General features: G+C 47.3%; 1 protein-coding gene across 1 annotated transcript; it reads left to right on the plus strand.

The window, feature by feature from the left end:
- The first annotated feature begins 6,920 nt into the window (after positions 1-6,920).
- Positions 6,921-9,598, plus strand: RHOV (ras homolog family member V). Its single transcript, XM_005903956.3, has 3 exons — positions 6,921-7,241; positions 8,031-8,089; positions 8,277-9,598. The coding sequence occupies exons 1-3, from the start codon at positions 7,034-7,036 to the stop codon at positions 8,718-8,720; spliced, it is 711 nt and encodes a 236-aa protein (XP_005904018.1). The 5' UTR covers positions 6,921-7,033; the 3' UTR covers positions 8,721-9,598.
- The last annotated feature ends 8,958 nt before the right edge of the window (positions 9,599-18,556 follow it).

Consider the following 18,556-nt stretch of genomic DNA (forward strand, 5'->3'; position numbering starts at 1 on the left):
GCACATGGTGAGGTTTGAAGACTAGTCGGCTCCAACTCTGTCCAATTCATTAGCTGGAGAGAATTGTGTTAGCGTTTTCAGAAATGAGGAAGTTAGGGGGAGAGCTCTATTAATGAAATGAGAGAAGAGTACTTTTATATGAACAGTTTTAGCTGGAACTCCTGCAGGAGGTTAAAAACAAACAAATAAAAATACTGGGCAGGGCTTAAGAGCAAAGTCTGGGCATAAGTGAGAGGTTTGAGGAGGTAGAAGCAGTGAGATCGAGTGGGTAGAGATGAGGTGGAGAGAAAGGCAGGGAGAAGAAAAGACTAAGGCTGGATGTTGGGAGAAGGGCAGGGCTGGGCAGAAGCCAAGGAAGTAGCCAGATCCTTGGGACAGATGGCATGGAGAGGCTGGAGGGGAGATGAACAAGATCTGTTCCCCTGGTACCAGGAGGCTAACTCAGTCCAGGCCACTGAATTTTGCTTCTGACACGCTCCCAGGATGCAGCACAGGGAGTAGAGAAAAATCCAGTTATTGTCTTATTATCATCAGTATGTTGGTAAATAAGTAGTTTTTCCCAGGTTTATTAAGTGTTGGATATAAAATTCTTTTTATTGCATCCTCTTTTTATTTCAAAGCTTTCTGACCTACTCATTGAGTCTCTGGGCTCCTTTTGAGCAGCAGGCCTGATTCAGAAGTCTCGGAATGGAGTATGCAGAGGATATAGAAAAAGATTACAAGAGGTACGTTTCATTGACAAAGGGCCTCAGCACTGAACTCTTTTGGTAAACTCTTCCTTTTTTGCTAATCTTTTTTTCAACAATAGGAGAATCCAGGTGGTGGGTATGGGTAGATTTCTTTTGGTTTATTGAGTTGAGGTTTTGCTGGAGGTATTCCAATGTATGCAGTAATTTTAAATAAGATCAGGGCTTAACAGAAATGCCTAGGAAGTTGACCACACCTGCTGCTGCTGCTGCTAAGTCACTTCAGTCATGTCCAACTCTGTGTGACCCCATAGATGGCAGCCCACCAGGCTCCCCCGTCCCTGGGATTCTCCAGGCAAGAACACTGGAGTGGGTTGCCATTTCCTTCTCCAATGCACGAAAGTGAAAAGTGAAAGTGAAGTCATTCAGTCGTGTCCGACTCTTAGGGATCCCATGGACTGAAGCCTGCCAGGCTCCTCCATCCATGGGATTTTCCAAGCAAAAGAGTACTGGAGTGGGGTGCCATTGCCTTCTGGTGAATCTATTGATTGCTAGTTTTGGGATGGTCTGCCACTTAGGAGCCTCTTTGATCTTGACGCTAGTTTCCTAACTTTGCTGGACTCCCCGTATACTCCCCCCACATCCCTCAAACCGCTCAGCAATCACACTTGGATATCTTATGAGATAGAGCAAACTAAAGAAGCTTCACAAGTCTAAAGCTCCATATACCTTCTGTTGGACACTTTGGAAACAAAACGTTATGACTGCCAAGATTCAATGTCAGGACCATGTTTCAGTTTTTTTGTGTGTTTGTTTTTCCACTAAATAAAACTATTTTTATTAATCTTACACTCTGCCTAAGCTAGCTAATTTTTTTTTAACTTAAGGCTTAGTTTTTTTTAATATAGTTGACTTAAAATATTAAATTAGTTTCAGATGTACTACATAGTGATTTGACATTTGCATACATTATGAGATGATCACCATAAGTCTGGTAACCATCTGTCACCACACAAAGTTATTACAATATTATTGACCATATACCTTATGCTACACTGTGTATTACATCCTCATGGTTTATTTTATAACTTGAGGTTTGTACCTCTTAACCTCCTAAGTATTTCACCCCCATCCTCCTTCCTTCTGGCATCTACCTGTTTGTTCTCATAGATGTGTCTGTTTTTATTTTGTTTTGTCTTTTAAACATTTTAATTAATTTTTTTTAGGCTGTGCCACACAGCATCTGAGATCTTAGTCCCCCAACCAAGGACTGAACCTGAACCCCCTGCAGTGGAAAGGTGGAGTCTTAACCATGAAATTGCCTGAGACGTCCCTAATTGTTTTGTTTTTTAGAGTCTACACGAGTCAGGTCATAGAGTATTTGTCTTTCTTTGTCAGATTTAGTTCACTTAACATAATACCCTCTAAATCCATCCATGTTGTAACAAATGGCAAAATTTCACTTTTATGGCTGAGTAATATTCCTTGGTACATGTATACAACATCTTTTTCCATTCATCTATTGATGGACACTTAAGTTGTTTCCTGGCTATTGTAAATAATGCTACAATGAATACTGGAGTGCATGTATCTTTTTGAATTACTGTTTTTTGTTTTCTTCAGATAAATACCCAGAAGTGAAATTGCTGGATCATATGGTAGCTCTTCTTTACCGTCTGAGCCACCAGGGAAGCAGAAATGCAGGAGACCTGGGTTTGATCCTTGGGCCACGAAGATCCCCTGGAGAAGGGAATGGCTACCTGCTCCAGTATTCTCGCCTGGGGCATTCCATGGACTGGGGAGCCTGGCAGGTTACAGTCCATGAGGTAGCAAAGAGTTGGACATGACTGAGTGACTAACACCCGGTAGTTCTATTTTTAATTTTTTGACGAAACTTCATACTCTTTTCCATAGTGACTGCATCAATTTACAGTCCCACCAATAATGTGCAAGTGTTCTCTTTTCTCCACATTCTCACCAACACATTGTTCTTTTTGATGATAGCCATTCTCACAGTTGTGCTTTTAATTTGCTTTTCCCTGATGACGACTGATACTGAGCATCTTTTCATATGCCTGTTGGCCATCTGTGTGTCTTGTTTAGAAAAACGTCTAGTCAGGTCCTCTGCCCATTTTTAAATCAGGTGTTTTGTTGTTGTTGTTGTTGAACTGTATGAGTTCTTTGTGTATTTTGGATATAGTTTCAATATAGTCCCTTTATTGAATATATTGTTTGCAAATATCTTCCCCATTCAGTAGGCTGTCTTTTTGTTTTGTTGATACTTTCTTTCAATGTGCAAAATCTTTTTAGTTTGATGTAGTCCTGTTTGCTTATTTTTGCTTTTATTTCCCTTTCTAGGAGACAGACCCCCCCCAAAAATATTGCTAACATCATGTCAGAGAGCACATTGCTTATGTATTCTTCTAGGAGTTTTATGGTTTTGGGTCTTACATTTAAGTCTTAATCCATTTTGAGTTTATTTTGGGATATGGTGTGAGAAAGTAGTCCAGGTTTGATTCTTTTGCATGTAGCTGTCCAGTGTTACCAACAGCATTTATTGAAGAGCCTATCTTTTCCCCATTCTATATTCTTGCCTCCTTTATTGTAGATTAATTGATCATATTAGTGTGGGTTTATTTCTGGGTTCTATATTCTGTTCCATTGATCTATGTGTCTTTTTGTGTGTTAATACCATACATTAGGGTCTTTTGTTTGTTTTTTAAATAAACTTTAGAACAGTTTAGACTTACAGAAAAATCAAGAAGATAGCACAACGTTTCCCTGTCTTTCACGCTCAGGTTCCCCTATTATAAATATTTTACATTATATTGTACATATTTTCCAGTAGTCATGTATGGATGTGAGAGTTGGACTATAAAGAAAGCTGAGCCCTGAAGAATTGATGTTTTTGAACTGTGGTGTTGGAGAAGACTCTTGAGAGTCCCTTGGACTGCAAGGAGATCCAGCCAGTCCATCCTAAAGGAGATCAGTCCTGGGTGTTCATTGAAAGGACTGATGTTGAAGCTGAAACTCCAATACTTTGGCCACCTGATGTGAAGAGCTGACTCATTTGAAAAGACCCTGATGCTGGGAAAGATTGAAGGTGGGAGGAGAAGGGGACGACAGAGGATGAGATGGTTAGATGGCATCACCGACTCAACGGACATGAGTTTGAGTAAACTCCGGGAGTTGGTGATGAACAGGGAGGCCTGGCATGCTTCAGTCCATGGGGTCTCAAAGAGTCAGACATGACTGAGTGACTGAACTGAACTGATTGTACATTTTGATGTCACTGCTTATCACAATTAATGAACCAGAATTAGTCCATTATTATTAACTCAGGTTTACATTTTATTCAGAATTCCTTAGTTTTTACCTAATGCCCTCTTTCTCTTCCAAAGTCCCACCCAGAATACCACATTACGTTTAGTTGTCATGTCTCCTTGGGCTCCTCTTGTCTGGGGCCGTTTTCCATACTTATCTTGTTTGATGACCTTGACAGTTTTGAGAAGTACTGGACCACCTTTTGGTAGAGTCTCTCAGTTGGAACTTTTCCTGTTTTTCTCACGATTAGACTGGAATTCTTGAGAGGAAGGCCACAGAGGTAAAATGTCATTCTCTTTGCATCACATCAAAGGTACATACCATCAACTTGACTTATCAATGTTGATCTTAATCTTGATCACCTGCTTGAGGTGGTGTTTGTCTGGATTTTCCACTGTAAAGTTGTTTTCTTCCCTACCCTTTTCAATCTTTGCAAGGAAGTCACTATGCATGGCCCACAGGAGTGGTGGTTTACTCTCTTCTTTAAGGGTAGCGCATCTACATACAGTAGAAGCATTCACAAGATCATTCATGGGAAGTTTGTATATTATCCCCTATTTATATCAGAATAGATATGCTATTTATTTTATATTTTGGGTTATAATCCAATGCTGGTTTATTTTATTGCTCAAACTGTCCCAGATTTGGCCTGTGGAAGCTCTTTCAGTTGGCTCCTGGGTCCTCTAATGTATCTCCAGCTTCCTGTTGCTTTGTTTGTTTGGCACTTCCTTACTTTCTGTACTACAAAATGTTCCAGGCTCATCTTGTATGTTTCCTGCTCCAGTCCTAAATTCGATCATCCCTCCAAGGAGAAAGTCAAGGCAACATTTTAATCTTAGCAAATGTGTATCTGACTGGAAGTTGGGACAATTTCTCAGGTGGACAGGAACAAGACTCAGGCCACCCTCAGGAGGGGACTTTCCCAGCAACAGCAGCAACCAGAATTGCAAGTCTTTAGTGAGAAATAGATGACTCACCAGCTCCCCAGGTTGTCTCCTCCTTCCCCCCTCTTGCTGACAAGTCTGTCCCTAAACCAGCTCAGACAGAGAGACCCAGGTTAGAAAGTGTCCCCACCCACAGGGCCAGCAAAGAATGGCCTGTTGCAGGCCAAGTGGGGTTTAACCATGACCAGCTGATACCTCCCCCATTTGTATTATTTCTATTCCCTTCTACCTGCAGAAAGAATTAAACATGATTACTCTCAAATTTACAGCTACAATAAAAGTTTTTTTAATAATAGTTTGGGTAAAAGGATAAGAGCATGGTGAAGAAGAGTGTGTGTGTAGTAATTTTGTCCCAGACACCCAGACTGGGGCAATTTCCCTAGGTTCCCTGAATCACAGATTGCTAGCACCAGAAATAAGAAATATTTAAGAAATAAATATGAAATAAGGAAGCTTCACCTAGCATGTTATAGCTGAGATGGAGCAAGTGATCTCTCAGGAATTACACAGCTAATGAGTTGAAGAAGTGGGAATACTGGGGCAGGTCTCTTGATGTCTAGGTCTTTTCAAATCCCCATTCTTGCCTCCCTTTCCAGGACAGCGAAAAGAATAGCTTTCAGACCTTCTGGGCGACACAGTGTGAAGGCAGCACTTTCAGGCTTCTTTCACTTGCCGGATGTCTTGTGTGGATGTGTCTGAGGAGTCATAGGGGCTATAATTAGGGGTTATTAGCATCCACAGATACTTGGAGGTAAGGAATGTAGGATGTAGACACTGGGATACAGAAGTCAATACTGGGGATCCTACCATTTCCGCACAGTCAAGTTTTTAATGATTAAATCGGCAACTTTCTAGTTGTTGTCCTCAACATTTGATCAACAGTTGGTGGTAGGGGTGGGGTAAGGAATAAAAATCAGAAATCTTGAAACATTTTTTCAAGAGATTTTGAGATTTGGACTTAGGGATTTTTATACTACCTACTGCTTGAAAAATACAATGATTTCTTTTCTTCAATTTTCACTGACCTACTCCCAACACTCTCCCTTCAACAACTCGTGAAGGAGGTGTTTTCAATGATCTTTATATAGGCTGAGATCTTCGTACAGGCTTGGAATTCAGAGAAAGGATTCTGGGCCTGTTGTCACCCGGTGTGGCTACAATAAAGAGATGAAATTAGCATCAGGCTATTCTTCACTTGCTCTCTTGGTGACCTTCCTAGAGTTACATGAGATATCATGTATCTATCTATAAACATCTTCTAGGGCAAGGACAATGGGTGACCCAGGACAGCATCAGCAAACAGGTAATTATTATGTGCTTTTGATGATGATGAAGATAATATTAGAGACTTTGGGGATACAGAAAATATTCAATTGGAGAATTGTCCTTGAAGATCCTCCCCAGCTAGCTTCTCCAGCATCCCGAGATCCTTTAAAGGAGCAGAGTGAAGGTGTTTAAAGCCTGCCTTCAGGCTGAATCTAGAGGAAGCTCTTCCGTGGAAGAGGTACAATACATTCTTGCCTGCCGTGTTCCCTCTTGAGCTTATCTTCTGCCTCTTCATGATCTCTTTATTTTTAAAAAGTAATTCATTAATAAAATTATTATCCAGACTTTTTAATACTCAAACATGTCTTTTTTATTGTTTTGATTTGAATAAACGTTTAATTTGAAAATGTTGCATTATGTGTTCTGCAATTTGCTTCTTCTTCCTAACAATAAATCCTGGATATCTGTCTCTGCCAGGATACCGAGATCTGCCTCATCTGGGCAATTCTTTGTTCTCGAACTTGTGTGATCCCCTGAGCGTCAGTTTTCGGCCCGCGTCTCTACCTCCTGATGTTAGAGACTGCCTGACCTCTTGGGGCGTGCTGTAGAGGGAGGTCCTAGAGGAGGCTCGGAGGGTGGGCGGGGTCCGAGGCCGCTTGGGGTATGCAGATGAGGTGGGCGGGGTCCACATAAACCCAAGGGTAGCGGCTGGCGGTTGAGCTGGGTTTCCGCGGATTCAGTCAGAGGCAACCTACGGAACGTGCTTCACCGATCACAGCGGAGCCTGGTCCTCGGCTGTCCCCGGAGCGGGTCATGCCCCCGCGGGAGCTAAGCGAAGCCGAGTCGTCCCCGCTCCGATCCCCGACCCCTCCCCCGGGACGGGGCAGCGCCTCCCCCGAGCTGGGCATAAAGTGCGTGCTGGTGGGCGACGGCGCGGTGGGCAAGAGCAGCCTCATCGTCAGCTACACCTGCAATGGGTACCCCGCGCGCTACCGGCCCACAGCGCTGGACACCTTCTCCGGTACGTTCAACGGCCGCGGCTGCCGCGTGGCTGGGGGTGGGGTTGTGCACTCAGGGGCTGCGGCTGGAGCAGAGGAACCAGTGCGCCGAACCCCCCCGGGAGGCTGGCGGGAGCAGGCCCCAAGGTGGCGCTGCTGAGGCTTGGTGGGATCAAGTACGCTCTTTCTTTTTCTTAAAAAAATTTTTTTTTTCATTTATCTTTGGCTGTGCTGGGTCTTCGTTGCTGCGCGGGTTTTTCTCTAGTTGCGGCGAGCGGGGACTACTGTAAATTGTAGTTCGCTGCTTCTCACTGCGGCGGCTTCACTTGTTGCGGAGCACCGGCTCTAGAGCGTCCCGGCTTCAGTAGTTACCTCATGTTTCGTTTCGGTTCCAGGGCTCTGGAGCACAGGCTCAATAGTTGTGGTCATGGGTTCAGTTGCTCTGAGGCATGTGGGATCTTCCTGGACCAAGGCTCGAACCAGTGTCTCCTGCATTGGCAGATGGATTCTTTACCACTGAGCCACCAGGGAAACCTCTTTTTCTTTTCTTTATTCGAGTATAATTTCTTTACAAAATTGTGTTAGTTTCTGCCCTGCAACGAAGTGAATCAGCTATATATATACACGTATGCCTCCCTCTTGAACACTCGCCTCCCCCCATACCACCCATCACAGAGCACAGAGCTGAGCTCTCTGGGCTGTACTGTAGGTTCCCACTAGCTATCTATTTTATACACGGTAGTGTAAATACGTCAAACCTAATCTCAGAACGCTCTTTCTAACTCAGTCTTTCGCCTGCCTCTCCCCTGCAGTGCAAGTCCTGGTTGATGGAGCCCCGGTGCGCATTGAGCTCTGGGACACAGCGGGACAGGTGAGAAGTAGGAGCATCCTCTACTGGTCTGGGGTGAGGTGGGTTGGAGGCTGGGAAGATCCCGGGTCCATCAGGAATGGAGAAGGCCTTGGGCACTTAGTTATGAGTCTCAGTCTCTAAAACCCAGGTGGCAAGGGATTCCCTGCATCCTGTGGCAAGGAATAATGGCCTGAACTTTCCATCCTAGGAAGACCTTGACCGCCTTCGCTCCCTCTGCTACCCGGATACAGATGTCTTCCTGGCCTGCTTCAGTGTGGTGCAGCCCAGCTCCTTCCAAAACATCACAGAGAAATGGCTGCCAGAGATTCGTACTCACAATCCCCAGGCGCCCGTGCTGCTGGTGGGTACCCAGGCGGACCTGAGGGATGATGTCAATGTACTGATTCAGCTGGACCAGGGGGGCCGGGAAGGCCCGGTGCCTCAACCCCAGGCTCAGGGTCTGGCCGAGAAGATCCGGGCCTGCTGCTACCTGGAGTGCTCTGCCTTGACGCAGAAGAACTTGAAAGAGGTGTTTGACTCGGCCATTCTCAGTGCCATTGAGCACAAAGCCCGGCTGGAGAAGAAACTGAACGCCAAAGGTGTGCGCACTCTCTCCCGCTGCCGCTGGAAGAAGTTCTTCTGTTTTGTTTGAACAGCTGTGGCAGCAAAATGATCAGTAGGCCAATGGCCACAGACTTCTAGAACCTGAGACATGGGGCCTTTGAGAGGCTCTGCTGGCAGGGCCAGGACACCCCCATGGGACTCAGTTCCCGTCTGAACACTGTGGAGCCATGGGCCTTTAACTGCCCGCTCTTATATGCTAGGGTGAGCCTAGGGCCTGGAGGAGGGAAGGCTCTGACTTGGATTTCTGTGGTCAAGGCTGACAGAGAAATCCTAGTACTTTGATTTTCATGGGATGATCCTGACAGTGTCAGCTGCCTCCAAGCAGTTTGGGATCCAATTCCCATTTTCTTATTATGGGCCCTCAAGCCAGCCTGGCTGAATTAAGACCCCTTGTGGTGGTCCCCACCCTTTCCTTGGCCCAGGGGTGAGGAAGAGCCTGAGGAACAGCTGGGCATCTCGGAAGGCTGGAAGGTGTCCAGCCCTGATTTGGAGAGTTTAGAATGAATTGACTAAGACAGAGGTCTGTGAGAGATTGAGAAGGAGCAGAAAGTACAGCCTTGGAGCCTTAGGACTAGAGGCAGGCTGGGGAGAAGACAGATCAGAGGGCTTCTCTTGGAACCAAGAAGAGAAAGGAGAGTAGAGAAGTGGGGCAGCTGAGGAGCAAGGCTGACACTTGGGCTGTCCTCAAAGCCTCAAGGCCAGGGAGGGCGGGGCTGGTGCCTGAGAAGAGCTGGGTCTCAGGGCTCCCTAGGCACTGCCCAAACTGGCTGGACAGGAGTGGGGCAGGAAGTGAGAGGCAAGGCCCAGCAAGAGGAGGGGGAGGAGCTGCAAATCGGAGCCTAAAGGAAGAAGGGGCTTTCTCCAAAATCATAGCCTAGAAGACAGGGCAATGTGGAATCTGCAAATAAAGCCTTAAGTTTCTGAAGCTGCTGTCTCTGTGTCTTTTTCTGGAGAGGTCAGCATGTTGGTCCCTCAAGACCCAACAGTTTGGATGGAGACAGCTTGGGTACCAAAAGACTGAGGCTAGATTGAAAGGTGAGGGCTGGTCTAGATGGGACAGTGATGGGAACTGGCCTGTGGGGAGGGGTTTGGGGCGCCCCGTTTGGGGCTTAGCTGGTTCCCAGGAGAGCTAGCGTGGGAAGCAGCCTGGAAACGGGTTTCCCCAGGTGTCAGCGCCAGAGCTGCTTTCCCATGACCTCACCAGGCGGGTGGTGCCCCTCCCCTTTTCCCCTCCCTTCTGGAGCACAGTGCTCAGCCCTGGGCTCTGGGGCAATCCTGAGCCCTCTAACCTTCCTGTCTACAGTGCCCCAGGGTTTCAGATTGGGGAGGGCCCTCTGATTCAGACCCCAAACACGAAGGGACCCCCATACAACTTAAACCTCAACCACTGGCCAAACTTCTTGGACTTGGGTTGGTTGAACTCAGTCTTTAGACTTAGCACTCAAAGGCTACATAAGGACCTAGTGAAGGTCAAGATGCCAGTGTTAACAATTTATATTGCTTTTTTTCTTTTTTTGGCCTCTTCTGTGCAGGTTGTGGGATCTAAGTTCCCCAACCAGGGATTGAACCTGCCCTCAGCAGTGAGAGTGAAGTGTCCTAACCAGTGGGCCACAAGGGAACTCTGGTTAACAATTTAAATAGAAGTTTGGTCCCAGAAATCCTTTGAGAGTGAAGGTTCATTGATTGATGACTTGGAAAGGAGCAGGGATTCAGAGAACATTCCCTGGACTTGGAGCTGGAAGGACGTTTAACAGGTGAATTTGGAGTGGGATGGGCACCACTTTACCTGTAAGGAAAGGGAGGCTCACAGAAAAAAAGGTAATATCCCAAGTAATATACTATTATAAGTGGCCATAAGAACTTTGCAAACTCTGCTGCTGCTGCTGCTGAGTCGCTGCAGTCGTGTCCGACTCTGTGGCAGCCCAGCAGGCTCCCCCGTCCCTGGGATTCTCCAGGCAAGAGCACTGGAGTGGGCTGCCATTTCCTTCTCCAGGCACACCTGGGACACTTGCTAGGCAACTAATGGGCCAGGTGAGCCTTCTGTCCCGGCCCAGCTCCCTCTGCAGGAAGTTGTGTGTGTGTGAGAAAGAACGTGGCTGTGGGACAAAAGTCCTAGCCAAGTGAAACCTCAGATAATCCCCAAGTTTAGTTTTGGCCAAGACTGTCCACCTTATGCCCCACCTGGGCTCTTCCCCCAGAGCTCTGGCCACCTGTCTCCCTTTGCCCCTTGACCCCTCATGTGGATGGAGTCTCACGCCCCTGCTCCATGGCCGGCTGTTACCTCAGCCCAGCCTGACACACTCCCTTTCCTGGGGGCAGAGACCCCAGTTCAAGTTCAGGGTCTGGCATCAACCATGACCTTAGGCAATTTTTTTTCCTTCTCTATGCCTCAGTTTCCTCATTCGCAAAATGAAACACTCAAGTCTCTGGATTAGAGATTTTCAAACCGTTCCAAGGTGACTTAAGGTGCTATGGGTTGGGGGAGGAAGCCTAATCAAGTGATCTTTGGGGTCTCTCCCAATTCCAGCTTCTTCCCTAATCCTCTGATGGTACTAGTATACCCGTGTCGCTTTGTCTTCTCTCCTGCTGGGTCACTGAGCCTTGTTCGCCTCGCATCTGCATCTCTGCCACTCCCGCTTCCCACCCCGGTCCCCCTAGTGCTGCTTCCTTTCTCCTGGCACTTCCCTGACTCAAGACTCTTCCTAGATCTCAGTGCCTGCAATGAACTCCCAGCTTCTCATTTCAGCACTCAAGACCACAAATCTGACACCAACCTGGACAAGTCCAGATTGTCCCAATGATCCCCACTCCCTGATCCCCAATCATTTTTTACTTCTGACTCCAAGTCTTTGCTTTTGCTAAATCCTCTAGAAAGTGCCCCCCACCTCCTCTCCCAACCAGATGCCCAGTTTCTCCTTTAACCGTCTTCTAGTCACTACTCAAGTCAAGTCAATACTTCCAGTCAATACTCTCCAGGACCTGTATCATTAATGTCTGCACTGCTGTCTTGGCCCATTAAGGAGACACTGAATTTAGTCCTTTGCTCACACTACACCACTGCCCCCCACCCACCATCACCAGCTAAATGGAGAGGGAACAAGTCCCATTCATGCCTCTGTGTTCCCACAGGATCATGGGCCCAGGCAACATTTGCTGCTGGCCATTTAGTGCTTGGGGCTTCCCTTGTGGCTCCGATGGTAAAGAATCTGCCTGCAATGCGAGAGACTTGGGTTTGATCCTTGGGTTGGGAAGATCCCCTAGAGAAGGGAAAGGCTACCCACTCCAGTAATTTGGCCTGGAGAATTCCATGGGCTGTATAGTCCATGGGGTCGAAAAGAGTTGGACACAACTGAGCGACTTTCAGTTTCATTAAGTGCTTGAGATAAAAAGCCAAGCAGTGAGCCCTGCAGGAGATCCCGAGGATAAAGTTCATCTCCAGGTCTGTGTCCAGGGGCCTTACCACAGGCCTAAAGAGTAATGGAATGGCTTGGACTTCCCTGGTGGCCCAGTGGTTAAGGTTCCTTGATGCCACTGCAGGGGGCCTGGGTTTGATCCCTGGTCAGGGGACTAGATCTCACGTGCTACAACTAAGAGTTCGAATGCTACTACTAAAGATCTCGCATGCATCAACTAAATGATCCTGCATGCTACAATGAAGATCTCACATGACGCAACTAAGACCTGGACACAGTAGAGATAAATATTTTTTCAAAAGAGCGATGGCTTGCTGGAAAGGCCTTCTGAGGCACTGGGCCCATGCCTGTACAGAGCAAAAGGGGATTTACCTCTTGTTCCAAACCCACCGTCTCTCTTGCTGTCTCTACAGTGTGATCTCTCTCTGCTTTTCTGGGACTGTTTTTATCTCTTTATCTCTCTCATTTGCCTCTTTTCCCCTCTTTGCTCTGCTCTTGAATCTAAAGGAACATTGACTATATTAACTGGAAAGAAATGTATGTTTCTTACGTATACAGTCTTAAATTAGTGCTTATTGATGTGAAATTATTTTTAATATCTGTGGAACCAACCCTTAGTTGATGTTTTTAAATATCTATTTTCTTTTTTCACAATAAATGCTTCGCTTACAGAAAAACTGGAAAATCCAAAGCACTAGAAGATTGAAATGTACCAATAGTCTTAATTCCCAAAGATAATCCATAGTAACATTTTGATGTTACTTCCTTTTGGTTTTCTCTGTATATTTTTGAAATATTTCTTGTGATTATGCTAGATATAATTTTGTATTTTCAGTTTAAAATTTTAACAGCTTTTTCATGTTATTATAAACTCTGATTAGAATCTGTAACCATTTATGTATGTTTGTTTACTATTTCACTCTGATCATAATTTCTTCAACTAGATCCCCATTTGGGTGCATTCAGGTTGTTTTCCTTTAAATACTTTTTTTCTTTTATAAATGAGATTAAATCCACAGTTGATTATTTTTTCCACCACGGATTGGTGACCATCTATAGAAAAAAACATCCTTCAATTTTGGCTTGGATACTGGGCCACCATATGGTCATAAATGGGGCCTATGAGGGAGCTTTGCCTGTTGACTTGTCAGAGGCTCTTTCTGTTGAAGCATGACTAGCAGATTGTGGGTGTTCAATAAATACTACATGATGACAAGGTATGTATATATGACATATTTGTGTTCATGTACATCCCTCTGCATCCCTGTTTTTGCTCTTGTGTATTTCAAGTGGATATTACCTTTGTGCAGACCTCTGAACCCTTCCATGTGTGTGCAAGTTTGTGTATCTACATGTGTAAATGTGGATGTCTGTCTTCGTGTGAGATGTGTGTAGCTCCGCATGTGTACATTTGTGTATCCACATAATACTTGCCCTTGCTGGGGCTGCTAAGTCACTTCAGTCGTGTCCAACTCTGTGTGACCCCATAGACAGCAGCCCACCAGGCTCCCCGGTCCCTGGGATTCTCCAGGCAAGAACACTGGAGTGGGTTGCCATTTCCTTCTCCAATGCATGAAAGTGAAAAGTGAAAGTGAAGTCGCTCAGTCGTGTCCGACTCTTAGCGACCTCATGGACTGAAGCCTGTCAGGCTCCTCCATCCGTGGGATTTTCCAAGCAAAAGAGTACTGGAGTGGGGTGCCATTGCCTTTTGGTGAATCTATTGATTGCTAGTTTTGGGATGGTCTGCCACTTAGGAGCCTCTTTGATCTTGAGGCTAGTTTCCTAACTTTGCTGGACTCCCCGTATACTCCCCCCACATCCCTCAAACCGCTCAGCAATCGCACTTGGATATCATATGAGATAGAGCAAACTAAAGAAGCTTCACAAGTCTAAAGCTCCATACACCTTGTGTTGACACTTTGGAAACAAAACGTTATGACTGCCATGATTCAATGTCAGGACCACGTTTCAGTTTTTTTGTGTGTTTGTTTTTCCACTAAATAAAACTATTTTATTAATCTTACACTCTGCCTAAGCTAGCTAAAATTTTTTTTAACTTAGCATGTATGCATGGGTGTGTTGGATGTGTGTTGGTCTCTGTGCCTCCGTGTGTACATCTAGGTTTGGGTCTTGTGTCTTCGGGGCTGTATGTCTATGTGTCTGTGTGTGCCCAGGCTCAATTCTGAGTGGGTCTGTGTGTTGGGGGGGGTGGCGGGGGGGGGGGGCCGGGGGTTTCCTCCATGAGCATCTTTGTGCTGGGTGTGTGTGTGCTGGGCTGGTGTGTGAGTGCACACTTGAGGGAGCTGGGCCTTACTCGCTTTCCCCTGGTTAGCAGAGCGGTGCCCAGGGCAGAGGTGACACACCCTCCGATCTCATTCTCCTGGGAACCAGCTTGGGAGAGTGAGTGAGACCGAGAGCAGACTGCGTCAGGAGTACCGGCCCCTTTTGCAACCAGCCCAGGCCCCAGGCGGTAACCAGGCTCTCACAGGTCAGACCTGCCCACTGTGCCTGGCTGCCAGGAAACCCCGCTCCCAGCAGGGCTGCGCTGTCAGCGCCCTCCCTGGGCTTGGGCCAAATCCTCTGGCGAGCGGAACTCAGCCAGCCGAGAGGCCACATTAGTCACGCTGTGACAACAGTAGGGAGTGACTTCCCAGGCCTGGGCAGTGCTGACTGTCCCAGGAAACCACTGTTTTCTGTCCCTGGTTGCGGCAACGCTTAGGCAGCCTGGTCTGCTCCAGTATTGTCTTCCATTCTTACAACTGAACTTCCAGATGGGCCAGAGGGCTCTTATTAGCTCCGATTTTCAGATGAGACTGAAGCCAAGGCCAAGATGGCGCTTGGACCTGGGCCCTGACCCTGCAACCAGGCTTCTTTCTAGGGTGCCTCCTGGAGGCTCTGCCCCCCTAGAAATAGACCTCCCAGAGGGCAGGGCTGGGAGGCATGGTTGATGGGACAGACAGATTAGGTCGTTCTAGGCTGAGTGGGACAGAGGGAGACAGGGTCGGAGTGGAATGTGAGAAGGGAAGTTGGCACTGAAGCGGGCCTGCCCTCCTCCTGGAATGTTCTCCACGCTTCCTCCACTGAACAGATTTGTCCCCTAACTGGGATGACCGTGCAATTCATTGTCAGACTCGGGATATTTCTGAGATTGAATGGGAACTCTATTAATAACCTGGGCGTATGGTCACCCTGCTCATACCCTTCTGGAAGGCAGAGCCAGTCAACGGTCTCCTTGCCTGGCCAGCTCCTTGGCTTGCTTGACCTTTGCCTGTACCAGTCTGTACCAGACTCTCTGGCCCCTGGGCGGTGAGGGGCAGCAAGGGGGCCTTTGGGCCAGGTGGGGCACAGTGATTCCCTGGGGCCCCTTGAAACTGGCAGAAAAGCAAGCAGCCCAGCCCCCAACCAGGGATGCCTGACCTATCGTGTGTTTCCCCCTCAGACCTGTACTCACTGTGGTCATGTTCCACTGCTTCTGCCCATCTTCTCTCCCTCCCCAGCACCCCATACCTGCTGGAGATGGCAAGATCATCCCCTGGTGAGACAGGGACCCTCTATTCCCCAGGATATGTGTGTTTTTCTACCTATGGCACTGTTCCACCCCTGCCCAACAGGCCATGTGTCCCGCCGACCACCCCATCTCCCATGGGTTCTCCGGTTTCAGTTCTATCCCCAACTCGCTGGGCGACTTTGGCCAAATTATTGCTTTCTTCCTTGTCTAAATTTCTCCCAGTTGTGAAGCGGGGTTAGTACTCTCTGCCCCTCCCTGGCTCCCAGGGGACCTTCAGGGAGAAGCACGAGAAGAGTGGGGAACTGATATGGAGGAAGCTGTGCAGTGTGTGAAGGAGCAGTTCTGGCCTGTGTTTACATGGGTGTGTGGGCCTTGGGATCCCAGCCTCCTGAGGCTTGGGAACAGCCCTGACTGCTCCTTGGCCTGGTTCCTTTGTCCCACTTCCAGAGAAATGACAGACACTAAGCCCAGGAGCCTGGGCATCTGGAGAAGATGAGACCTCAGAGCAAAAAGTTTGGGGCTTAGACTTCCTGGCCTATTCTGTCCCCAGACACTGGCTATGTGACCATGGGCAAGTCACTGCCCATCTCTGGGCCTCAACAACTTGGCTCTGACAGCCTCCACCAGTCGTGTATTCAGAGGGCCCTAGAATCTGTAACCTGTAACCATAGTTTAGGGATTAGAAAGGATTTTGCCACCTAGTCCAAGTCCTTCACTTTTCATAGAGCACTGTGGATTTTCTGGGGGCCACAGACTAGTTCTGGTTAACCTAGGATCATAAACTGGTTGCAAAGAGGATTGAGCAGGAGAGGGTAAGTGGATCAGAGAAAATCCACTGGTGAGACAACTCCAAGTGGGTTGGTGAGTCAACAATGTAATCTTTTGTACTCCATCAGTATTCGATCATCCCCAGTCCTCTCAGCCTCTCCAGCCATGCCTGAAACCCAGCCTGGGCCTCTCCTCCCCTTCCCCACTATTTCATTCCGACTCTGCTCTCTGCCACCTGCTAGGACTCCACCTGGCTCCTCAACCATTCATGAAGATCAGCTGGCAACTCATTCCCAGCATCCTCCTTTCCTGACCCTGGCAGGGTTTGAAACCCCTCACCTTCGAGCCTCTTTCTTTCTGGGTCTCCTGCTGCCCCTCCGACTGCTCCTCCTCAGCTTCCTTTTCCTCCAGAGGCTCTGTCTTTACTTACCGCTCTCCCCTCTAGGTTGACTCTCTCCATAAGTAGTCTCCTCCTTCCTGCCCTTCACCCTCACATGGCTTATTCTCTCCACCAGGCCCACACACTCACCTCCAGGGTGTTGGGGGCCTCACCAGGAGGCCCCACACCTGGGACGCAGAGCTAAGTGCGTGGCCCAAAGACTATAAGACTCGTATGTTTTTGCCTTATTCCTAGCCCTATCTTATGTTCCTTCTTAGGTTTCTTTTTAAATCTTGTTCCTTTGTACTCATCTCATAGTTTATAGACCCTTTTAAGTTGCCTTTAAATCTTTCCCCAGTAAGGCTATGCAAAAGCAAACAAAAACTAAGATCAACAATAAGAGCCACAAAGACCTACAAAAAGATCAACAAAACCAGTCTCCATCTGGTCCCTGATGGCCCTCACCTTCTGCTTGGTTCTCCTGAAGCTGCCTTCCTCCCCTGGGCCCTGTTTCTATTGATGGCACTGCCAGATTTCTGGCACAGAAAACCGGAAGGCCCCGCTGACTCAGCTTCTCTGTCTGCACGAGCCAGTCAGTCACCAAGTCTTGGAGCTTCTCTCTCCTTTACCAGCCCCTCATTCTCTATCCCATCTCAGAGACTCCGGATCTAATGATTTGTTTCTTTCCGAAACAGACCTCAATATCTCTTCCGAAACCATTATTCATTGTAGAAAAGCAATAGATATTCATTGTAGAAAATTTTCAAAAATGCAAGTCAGCAAAAAGAAGAATGTGAAAACCACCTATAATTTTATCAACAAGAAAACACTGTAGGCATTTGGGTAAAAATCTTTTTCAGTTTTATGTAAAAGAGTTTTTGTGCATGTGTTTTTTTTAAGCTCTTCTTAGTTTCTTTCCCAGTGTATTTTTTTGGTCTTCCTGGTTCTGGGCTCAGCTGATGGAACCCCAGGAACTACTGCAGGTAGGGGAGGAGAGTACTGTGGGGGAGTTTCGGCCACCCCCGGGGGCTGAAGCCAGCTTCTGGGTTTGTGGTTTCCAGGTGACACTCTTGACCTTGGGGGTGGAGGGTGGGGGTGGGCTGAGAGTGCCTTCCCAGGCTTCAGTCTAGCTGAAGCCTGGGAAGGTGGGGAAGGGAGTGGTCTTGTGCAATAGGACAAACCACTCCTCATTCAGGGCTGTTTGTTTAAAGGGGCAGGGATGGGTTCCAGAGAAACAACCCTGTTTTGTTTTCTTTTTAAAAATTTATTTATTTACTTATTGGCTGTGCTGAGTCTTCATTGTTGTGCAAGAACAACGCACTAGTTGCCCTGAGTGGGGGCTACTCTTGCAGTGTGTGGGCTCTTTCACTGCAGTGGCTCTTGTTGCAGCGCACCAGTTCTAGAGAGTGGGCTCAGTAGTGCTGGTGCACGTGCTTAGTCGCCCCGTGGCACGTGGAATCTTCCCAGACAAGGAATCTAACCTGGGGCCCCTGCATTGGCAGATGCATTCCTAACCACTGGACCACCAGGGAAGTCCTCAGAAGCAATACAGTTTTTGTCAGTGTTTATTAGATTTAAGGGCCTAGATCTGATAGAGTGCCTGATGAACTATGGAATGAGGTTCATGACATTGTACAGGAGACAGGGATTAAGACCATTCCCATAGAAAAGAAATGCAAAAAAGCAAAATGGCTGTCTGCGGAGGCCTTACAAATAGCTGTGAAAAGAAGAAAAGCGAAACGCAAAGGAGAAAAGGAACGATATAAACATCTGAATGCAGAGTTCCAAAGAATAGC

The sequence above is a fragment of the Bos mutus genome, chromosome 10, assembly GCF_027580195.1.
Source record: "Bos mutus isolate GX-2022 chromosome 10, NWIPB_WYAK_1.1, whole genome shotgun sequence".
NCBI lineage: Eukaryota > Metazoa > Chordata > Mammalia > Artiodactyla > Bovidae > Bos > Bos mutus.

Excerpts from the sequence above, each read along its gene's own strand:
- RHOV (XM_005903956.3), top strand. The coding sequence starts at position 7,034 with ATGCCCCCGCGGGAGCTAAGCGAAGCCGAGTCGTCCCCGCTCCGATCC. Across the intron at positions 7,242-8,030 it reads AGCGCTGGACACCTTCTCCG|TGCAAGTCCTGGTTGATGGA; the intron begins GTACGTTCAACG and ends TCTCCCCTGCAG. Across the intron at positions 8,090-8,276 it reads TCTGGGACACAGCGGGACAG|GAAGACCTTGACCGCCTTCG; the intron begins GTGAGAAGTAGG and ends TTTCCATCCTAG.